At 37.4% G+C, this 10,903-nt stretch overlaps 1 protein-coding gene across 1 annotated transcript in view; it reads right to left on the reverse strand.

Moving 5' to 3' along the window:
• Wdr44 (WD repeat domain 44) overlaps positions 1–8,755 on the reverse strand; it is a 111,183-nt gene extending 102,428 nt beyond the window's left edge. The window contains exon 1 of the mRNA XM_055604987.1: positions 8,296–8,755. Within this exon, the coding sequence (XP_055460962.1) occupies positions 8,296–8,372 (77 nt within the window). The 5' untranslated portion in view covers positions 8,373–8,755. The remainder of the gene's footprint in view (positions 1–8,295) is intronic.
• Between the last annotated feature and the right edge of the window lie 2,148 nt (positions 8,756–10,903).

The following is a 10,903-nucleotide window of genomic DNA, read 5'->3' on the forward strand; positions in this document are numbered from 1 at the left end:
GTGTATTATTGCAGAGTAGTGACTGTAATGATAAGGTATTCTATGTTTTTAAGCTGTTAAGGATTTTAAATGTTTTTACCATAATGAAATAACAAACAGAGATAAATACCACACAATATACACACGTATCAAAACATCATACTATACCACAGCCATGTATATTTTTACATATCAGTTTTTTTTTTAAATTTTCCTTTGATTTTAAAAAGAAATAGAGCATGTCATTATGTATAGAAATAACATCTATATCGGTATGGTCATTGACAGAGTAACCACCGAAAATGCATTCAGCCCAAACAGCTACACATATTCAGAAACTATTACTACACCTTCCAGGATTAACAATTAGTATCAAAACCATGCATTAAAAGAAACAACTTGGATATTCTAAATATTCCTTATATTTCAGAAGGATAAACATGTATTTTATTCACATAGGTTATGACATTTATAGAAGACAAAAATTAACTAAGTGAATAGGAAAAATTTAAATATTCATATAATTATTCAGTTTTTTCCTTTCTTATTCAAAGGTTATAAAAGAAAGAAAACATTTTTCAAATTAGTATGAATTAATTTGAAGGCTAAGCAGTCTTCCAACAGCTGAAAAAAATTATTTTTTAAAAAGCCAGATTATTTATTTGGTAGTTGTTGGTGAATCAAGGTGCTTTCTTTCAAGGTGCTTCAGCTATTTAGTGATGATGCTGTATCCAAAACCCTATTGGTTAAATGTACTTTCTCAATGGTCACCTTTGGGCTTGGAATTCATTCTCATTGACATTACAAAGAGATAAATATGAGTGGTAGTGATGCAGTGCATTCAGTCTTCAAGAGGCTATCACTGAAACAGAAAAATAGTATAAGGAACATGGAGTTTTTATTGTTGTTAATTCTGTAAGTTAACATTTTTTTACATGTTTGGAGACAAAAAGGTTTAGTGAACTTGAGAGCAATCAACCCTGATGTAACGACAAATTGTAAACTGCTAGGCAGCTGCAGCCAGCAATAAAACGCTGAGGCCTGAAGCACACTCCCAGAGCCTAATTATACAGCAAATCCTAGAATCCGAGAGAAGGCAAAATAGCTAGAAGAATAACTGGTAGACTGACTGGTTGCTATAGTAACTAAGATAAATTTGTATACTGAGTAGAGGAAAATACACAAAGGTTGCTATAAGATATGAAATCCATATTATATTTTGGTTGCTTTTCCTTCAATTTTGAATCATGAGAGCAGACTAATATAAAGATTGTTGTTCAACTGGAAATAAAAGAAGAGAGATTTCCACTTTGAAGATCAAGAAAACAACCAATTAAGGATTTAGCTGTTTAGCTGAAAAATATCCCAAAGCAGGAGGGGAACAGAACTGATGGAAGGAAGGTCATGAAAAATAACTTAGATGTCTGTAAATACAATAAAGAAACAGGTTATCAATTCAAGCAAAATATCTGTAGGTTATCATAAAGTGGTTACAAATTTAATTACTTTAAACAATGTTTAAACTAGGTACTAATCTTTTATAGGAAGGGTTACTTAATTAACACTGCATATGTGTATCCCTGTAACAAAAATGACCATAACATATCTCAGCTGTCAGGCCACAGAATGTAGCTCAAAATATGGTCCCTATATTAGGTACCTGGAGTGACATTCACCTCTTCCATTTCCAGCATAATTCCTATGATCTCAAACTACTAACCCTTCTCATCTTATCTCCACTATACACCTAGAAAGTAGCTACCAAATTTGCCCCAGGAATATAAGGAGAAAAAAAAATCCCCTCAGTTGATAAAGGTATCAGACTTTATCAAAGTGATAACAATGAATAAAATTGAATAGAATATAGTGGTTGTTGTGCCAGGGTTACGTGATCTGTTCTGTAAGACTACCAATGAGGGGACAAGGAAAGGACTTAGTCCATAAAGTGCCTGCCATGTAAGCTTGAAGACCTGACATCAGATACCCAGAAGGCTTGAAAGACAGGCATGGGGGCTGGAGAGATGGCTTAGTGGTTAAGAGCACTTTCAGAGAATCCATGTTCAGTTCCCCAAACCCACAAGGCAGCTTACAACCATTGAAGACTTTAGTTGCAGAGGATCTGTTGCCTTGTCTGCTTACCACAAGCACCAGAAACACATGCAGTACAACTTCTATACACATAAAATAAATATATCTTTTCTTAAAAAAGACAGGTAGGGTGATATGTACCTATATTCCTAGCACTGGGGACATGAGATCACCTATTAGGGCTTTGTGAGCAGCTAGTCTTGCCCAATAATGGAGGTCCAGTGAGCAACCCTGTCTCAAAATAGAAGGTAAAGAGATGCTGAGGAAGAAACCTGACATCAACCACTAGTCTCCATAAGCACATGAACCCACTAGAGCATTCTCATTTCCTTTTTCTTTTTCATACACATGTATACAATCAATGGAGTTAGGAACAGTGCCGCACAGTGTTAATTTCAGTACTTGGGAGGCAGAGGCAAGAGGATTTCTATGAGTTAAAGTGAGCTTAGGCTGCATGTGAGTTCCAGGCCTAGGAAAAACTTGTCTCAGAAACAAACAAATGAACAGAACAACAACAATAAAAATTAAAAATAAAACAATTGGAAATTAAAGAACAAGACCACCTATTACCTTGTCCTATAACTACTTGTTTTTTATATTTTACTTTGTTTTCACTTTGACTTTTTGAAACAAGCTCTTGGTATAGGGCCTAAATTGTTCTTTAACTCATGATTCTTACTGTCTCCATTTCCTCAAGCACTAATATTACAAGTATACACCATGTCTGGTTTTTAACATTTTTAGAAAATCATGTTTTATGTCTTATTTTATGAAATAAGATATCATAAAATAATAAAGTTTTCAACTTAAAGGAATTTGTACAGATTCAAATTGTCTCTAAATTGCCATATTGCTACCAACTGTCCTACCTCCATGAGTCACCAATTGACAGTTGGAGGTCACTAAATTTAGAACCTGAATTTACTAATTAGTATGTAGGTTTTTCCCAACTTCAATATATTACACAAGTATGTTAAAACTACACTGATAAATATATTTCTATCAATCCACGGAGCCAACAGCAATCAATATAATCTATTATTGAATGCCAAACCAGAAACAACTATTTTTGTGGTTTTTTTAAATTTAATATTTTTAAAAAAATTTTATGTGCATTGGTGTTTTGCCCATATGCCGTCAGATTTTGGAGTTACAGACAATTGTGAGCTGCCATGTGGGTGCTGCAAATTGAACCCAGGTCCTCTGGAAGAGCAGTTAGTGCTCTTAACTGCTGAGCTATTTCTCTACCCCCCCCCCTTCATTGTTATTTTAAGACAGGTTCTCATGTAGCCAAGGCTGGCCTGAAACTCGCCATAGAACTGAAGATGAACGGTAACTCCTGATCCTCAATGCTTCTGTCTCTCAAGTACTGACATTAGAAGTGTGTTACTACGCCTAGCTAAAATATCTACTTCCAAGGATTTTTTTTTTCCTGAATGTATAACACACTAATATTTTGTAAATTAAAATGTGTGCTGAGGTGGGTGTGGTAGATCAGGCCTGTAATCCCAACACTGAGGATGCTGAGACAGGAGGATCAAGAGTTTGAGGGCAACCAAAGCTATATATAAGTCACTGTCAACACACAAATATAAATTTTCAGTTCAGAGTGAAATGTTTCTGATGCCTAAGGGAGAAAACTGAGTTTTCAACAAAAGAATCTATTTGATTTAAGATTGTTTTTAGACATAACAATTCTGTTTATTTTTTTAATTTTCTCTATAGTGATATGTACAGAATATAAGCACATGTGTATATGGGTTTATGTACATACAAAGGCTAACAAGGGATTTTCCTCTACTTTTAACTTTTTTCTGAGAGAGGGTCTCTCACTGAACCCTACGGTTACTGTTTTGGCTAGGCTGGCTGGCCAACAAGCTCCTAGAATCCACCTGCTTCTGACCCCAACACTAAGATTATAGCAAGCACAGCCATGTAGGGCTTGAATTTGGGTGATCTGTACTCAAACTCAGATCCTCTTGTTTGCATAGCAAGTATTCATGGAGAGCCATCTGTCTTGCTCTTTTTGTTTGTTTGGCTTTGTTGTTGTTTTGAGACAGGGCCTTGTTATATAGTCGTGGCTGGCCTCAAAGTCACTATACAAACCATGCTGGCATACTCCAACTTGTATGATCACTCCAACTTGAAGTGATCCTCTTGTCATTCTGCTTCCAGAGTGCTAGGATTACACGTGAGTAAGTTACTATGCTCAGCTAGACCTAACAATTCTTCCAGATACTTTTATCTCTGTTTCTATGATTCAGTCCATACTTTACTATTACTCCAGACTAAATATGGTAGATTGCTGTTTAACACTCCTAAAAGTGAAATAAAACGACATAGTCACTGTTCGTAGATAAGCTGTTATAATTCTCTCTATTCAAATGTGGCAGCATCACATACATAAGGAAGCAAAAGACTTGAATTTTAGTTTGACCTACTAAGTAATGTATCACTTCCTTCTCTGAGTCTAGGTTTCACTTTCAGTTAAATGGGAAGGCTAAGCCAAATTATGTGTAGTTAACTCCTGTTCCAAAAATGCATGCATCTATCCTTCTTCTTAAGGCCTTGAGGCCTAGAAAGTCTAGCACTTTGACTGTCACTAAAGAAATAATGTTGAAAATATTACACTTATTTTTATAACATGTTCTCAGTTGTAAACTTTAGAACATGTAGGTAAAATTCACAGTTGGGAGAGGCATCCAACTCATATGTAATTTATGCAGTAAATGATTTCTAATTTATGGATTCTGAGCCATGTATCAAAGCCATCATGTTTGTTAAAATAAAAGGTTATGGAAATATGTAAGCCAGGCCTGGTGGAACCAGCTTGTAAGAGCTACTACTCAGGAAGCTGAGGCAGGTCAGAATGTTTAAGGCCTGCCTGGGCTACAAATGTCCAGGCCAGCCTGGGCAGCAGCAGATACACATTAAAATAAAATCTAAACAACAAAAATTAATCTGGGAATAAAGCTCAGTGGCAGAGTATATCTAGCATGCATCAGACCCTAGATTCATTTGTCAGTACAACAAAAACAACACCAGAAACAAACGTGTGTGTGTGTGTGTGTGTATATATATATTTTACATAAATTTCTCCAAGAACAAAAGTTTATCAATAAAAGCACACACTACTGACAGACATTTAAATTTCAAAGGGTTCTCAAAGTGTAATTTCAATTTAAAGTTGAAGAACTAGATGACTCACAGTGTGGGACTCTTTTCTACTATACTAAAGTTCTTCCTGCCTTTCCTGCTGTATTAAGCAGCAGAACAGAAAGAATGCCACATTATAAAACTGATCTGGGACATAGTTCTGTTAGTAATTCACTGTGGCATCATAGATAAGCTACTTTCTTTGGGCTATAGTTTTCTTAACATTTTGTAAGAGTTCAACTAATTGCCATTCTAGATATAACAGTTATGACATTATAAAAGTCCTACACAATAAAATAAAAATATAGATTCTTGAAAGAGAAAATGGGAATTTGTAGCCAAGAAAACTGAGAGGTTTAAGCTGCTGACGCTAAATAGACGTTTAATTCAATTTAAAAGGTTGGTACAAAAGCATTTTCCTCTGGGATCTATTGGGAGAAAACCCCTTCTCTACACAGTGTACAACAGTTATGACGTATTAGAAAAAAAACACTGGACTAGTGTTTGGTAAGCTGATTTCAAATGCCAGCTCTGTTGCTTGCAAGTTGTTTCTCCTAGAACAATGTATTTCACTTCTCTAACATCTTATATGTAAAGTGGAGAAAGTTCCAATCAAAAGAAACCATTATAAATATGGTACACATTACAAATTCGGTAAGAGATGATCAGCCACTGTGGAAACATAACTTCACTGGACTCAAATTCTAAAAACTGGGCTGCTTATTAAATTGCTTTCAAAGTACAGATTAACAAATAAATAAGAAATGTAAGGAATAAATCAATATTAGGAAACAGACTGTGTATTTAGATTCTGTTGATTAACAAAACATAAGGTGCCTCAAGTGTCTACTCAATTTAGTACAATTTGATGAAATGCTCCATGTAGTCCCAAATACATAAACATCAATAATCATTTCTTTAAGTGGCCAAATTAACTCAATTAGTGTCTTAGAGTTTGCAAAGAGTTTGCACTTCGGTTCATGTCAAGGAACAGAGCACATTTCTTATGATCGACTAGCAAGTGATGCCACCTGTTTTCAGAAATCACGATTTCTCACCACTGAGTTTTTTAAGCTGTTAGCTGACAAGCTAAGTCTGCTCACAGTACCTTACAAATCTACCACAGATGATGGAGAAAAATATAAACAATGCCATCCCTTCCCTGTCCTCTAAATATTACTGTTTTCAGGTCCCAAAGGACTTTAAAAAAGAAAACTTTTCAATTACTATCAAAGTATAAAGTTCTTGAGAAGCTATATCATCCCAGAGTGTGTGTGTGAGTGATTATCAATTCTATCATAATGACTCATTGGATTCAGATAAGTAAAACAGTTCTAAGTTCTGCATACTTCCTCCCAAAGTAATCTCTGTATAAAGTTAAAACATGAAATCCCAAGAACAGAAGGGAAGAATTCAAATTTGAATACGTTTTGTGTGACAGGTATTGAACTTAGCAGTTTCACAGAGGTTCTGAAATAACTGTCCTGTCTACATTAAACTTACTTTATTCAGTGAGAAAGAACAAAATCCACATGGCTCTGAATTGCTAGTAGTGAAAACTGATTATTTCTCCTTCCCAACTAAAAAAAGAAAAAACAAAAAAGATAAACGCTTACTAAATGTTTTATTCTCTCACTTAAACTGAGCTGACAGTTCATTACTTTGAAGGGACAGCCACAAAGAAACTTTATTTCAAGAGAATCCATTACGTTTGGAAATCTAAATGCATTTTCTACCCTGTTCTACACCATTATGAACTTGACTCATATACTGAAATTCAAGGACATTCAGGCTATCATAAGGTATATCATTATCATCCCCAAATCTCACAATAGTGACAAAACAGGTCCCTGGAAACACACACATTACTAATCTACCGACATACATTTCTTTCTGATCTTGTTGCTGTAACTTTTTGGGTATAGAGTGCATTTTATATATAGCAGAATTTTTCAGGACTTCTAAAATGTACTTATAAGTTAAATTCTATCAGAGTATTTCTTTCACGGGGTAACTATAAAAACTTCAACTCCAAGAATCATATGCTAACAAAAGACTTCAAAGACTCCAAAAGACTTCAACTCCAAGAATCATATGCTAACATACACATTTTACCAATTAATTTTTAAGATCTTATAGTTTGGGAATATATTTCACTGCTTCTAGTTTGCAGACATGTCAGGGGAAGAGTTTGTGAAATGATTTTATGCGCTATTTTAACTCTGAAAAGTGGACAAGTAAAATAGGTAAGTCCAAATCATGGTCCAAGAAGCTTTCCAACTAATGAACTTCCTACTCAGAGCTACCCATATTAATCACCAGTAAAACATTTTTGCAAAATAAGATAAAGGGCACAAAGCTGGGCTCTCCTTCCAAGGACCACATTACTCAGCACTTGTTTATACATCTGTACTCGGCTGTGTACATTTATGTCCCGCTGCCGATTCAAACCACATCACCCTCTCTAATGGTAAGGATCCTGTCTACAATTTCCTCTGGCGCACAGTAAAGTGCTATTTCAGTAAAACACAGTTGATGTCGAACACATTGGCTGGCTGGAGGACTTCTCTTAAATAAGTATCTGCCTTCTCCCTGCTTCTTTTTTATGTAAAAGAAAAGGTGAAAAGCCACTTTGGAAATGAATAGGTAACCTAGAGGTTAAAAAGAGAGAGAGAGAGAAAGAGAGCCAAGGAAGTTCAATTTCTCCTGCTACCTCTCCTTTTGGTCACTGAGGGCCAAAACAGATGTTGGAAAGGTAAGCTCTCAACCCCCCAAATCAAGTCTTCGTCTCTCCGACACGAATGTCATCCACCCAATGGCTGGCTAAGACAAGTGAGGGCTTCCGAAGGAGTCCCTGGGCCCTTCACTAGGGAAAAGGGTGGAGGAGGATTCCCTCTCCAACTCATCCTGCTCTAAGAAGTCCCAAGTCTTGGTTATGAGATGTCCAAGTGGGACTAAGAACAGCGGTGACGGATACAGCGGGATTTGGGAAAGGAGTAGAGGGAGGATAGGGAGACGCAAGAGACTGGGGTGTCCGAGTTCTGGGCCCGGACTTCTGTTACTGTTACTTACCCTACAGGATAGCCGTCCCCCAGGTGCACATCTTCAGGGGCATCATAGAATTCCTCCGTGTCGCTTTCCGACGCCATTTATAGGACACACCCGCGGATGAGGGGGCTGGCTTCTCCTGGATAAGCGGTGATTCTCAGCGTCTCCTTCTTGTCAGTTAGAGTGTGGAGAGGTGGATCCCGGGCGACGCTAAGGAGGGCACAGATGACGTGGAGTGAAAACTCGGTTAGGGACAGAGGACCACCCTCAGTTGCTGGGCTAAGGGGATGATCTGCAAAGCGACTGCCTGAGGTGGCTGCAGTGGGTCTGGGACTGTTGCTGGTGTCCTGGGTGCTAGGTGTATGAAAAGCGCTAGAGAAGAGGCTGTGGCTCTTCTCAGTCCAGGAGAGGAAGCAGCGGGCGTGCCGGCGACAACAGCTCCAATTTCTCCCGCAGCAGCAATTACAGTTGCTGGGAAAGCTACTAGTCCGCAAAATACCGACGCGCACCTACCCTCGCGAGATTTCGGGTCTGGCCGGTAAAACGTGGGCGGGGCAGCGACGGTGGCGGGAGGCGGTCCCAGAGAAGCAATGTTCTAATGCAGGAGAAGCCTGTCAAATGGCGCAAGCGCGTTGAGGGCATTTGGTAGAGGCCGGAAGTACCGGGAATAAGGGAGGTGGCTAGCCCTCGGAGGGGAGGAGTCTAGGACCTGCGCAGGAGCAGCTGGCTCCCAAAACTCTGAGCCACACCCGACTTAGATGGAATTTCGCTTATCGTTTTAGTCATTAATTCTACTAACTGCAGTCCCAAAGAAAAGCACTTTGAAAGTGATGATTTTGAGTCTCTTCCGTTTATTGTGAAAGAACGGTGTCGGCATTTTGGTCTGCATTTTACTTAGTCGTCTTAGCCAAGTCTGAAATATCCCACCATAGGTTTAGCACTTTCACCATCTCTAGTCTATAGGGATAGACCTGTCTTATTCAATTACCTTGAGCTCTCTACATATGATCCAGAAGGGCAAAGGACAAAGACCATAAGAAAGAGATAGCTGGGGTGTGTCCCATTTCCAAAGTGTAATGGTGGATTTATTGCTGAACCTGAGCCAGCATAAGACCTCCAATTACTTTTTCTCAATACTTATGTGTGGTTGTTGCCCACAATGGGAGAAATTCTATACTACCCAAGATGTGCACCCGCCAAATTACATACATATGATATATGTGTATGAAATATATATGTGATTGATATACATATTTATATGAGAGAGAATGCTCACACAGTAACTTAATTCTGATCTTCAACTGCCCAATGTCCAGTGACTAAAATAAAAGATACATTTTGAAAGACTGAGATATTCTTTCTGAAACAAAGGATCATTCATTGCCTGTTAAAGTGATAATATTGACTTTCAGTGTTTTCGTGAGGCACATTTATTTCTTCCACTGACGTCATGATACGCTTTTGGGGCTATTTGTGCAGCCGTTAATCAAGACGGCAGTAGAAAAGCTTAGAACCAGGAACATAACCTCAGAGATTAGAAATAGGGTTCTCTAGGTATTATGAAGCAATCCAACACCAGGCAAGGTCTAGTGTGGTCTGGTGGATTTATATAAACTTAAATACTATAAGATAGATTCTGAAACATCCCAGAAGGGTTAGGAAAAACACAACATAATAAAATATGTTAATATTTTACAGCAGAACATAAGATAGTTCATATGAGTAAACAAAAATTAGTGTACAGCCTCATTCTGTTCAGTTAACTACTGAACTTATTGTCAAATAAGTTCCTTAAAACAAAAATTGTGTGCTGTATTCATATCATTTTATCCTTTCCCTCCACCCACTCCCATGTCATTGCCTGACCCAATGATAGGTCTCCTTTTTATAAATTATTATTGTCAGAGATAGATAGATAGATAGATAGATAGATAGATGGATGATAAATAGATGAATACAACATACTGAGACTGTTTATGTTGCTCATATGTCTTTTTAGGACTGGCCACATATATATATATATGAATATATATATATATGAATATGTATTCAGTTTTTAAAATGAAGGCATAAATCCAGAACTTTTTGGGGGGAGGGAGTTAGAATCAGGGTTTCTCTGTGTAGCCTGACTGTCCTGGACTCACTTGATAGACCAGACCGGCCTGGAAATCATAGAGATCCACCTGCCTCTGCCTCCCTAAGTGCTGGGATTACAAGCCTGGGCCACTGATCCTGACTAAAATCCAGACCTTTTAATTAACAGGAAAATACTGGGTTTCAAGAGCTTTAAGGATTTCCAAAGAGCAGGCAAAGGAGTTATCGATTATTGTGGAAGTATGATTTTTGTCAAAAATTACTATTGGGTTTTATTGTTTTAAATGTTTTGATTTAAAGAATAGACTTATGATACTTACTAAAAAATAAGCTGGTGAGATGATGCAGCTTTATTGAACCTTTGTACAGTATTTATACTGATTAACACATTACATTGTACCCTCCAATATAAGCAATTATTTGGAATTTTAAAATGAATTAATAATAGTGAGTGCGGTGGTGGATGTAGGCAATACTAGCATTAAAGGGGGAAGATCAGTTTTTCAAAGTCATCTTAAGCTATATAATGAGTTTGAGG

The sequence above is a fragment of the Psammomys obesus genome, unplaced genomic scaffold (assembly GCF_907164565.1).
Source record: "Psammomys obesus unplaced genomic scaffold, mPsaObe1.curated_primary_1811, whole genome shotgun sequence".
Lineage (NCBI taxonomy): Eukaryota > Metazoa > Chordata > Mammalia > Rodentia > Muridae > Psammomys > Psammomys obesus.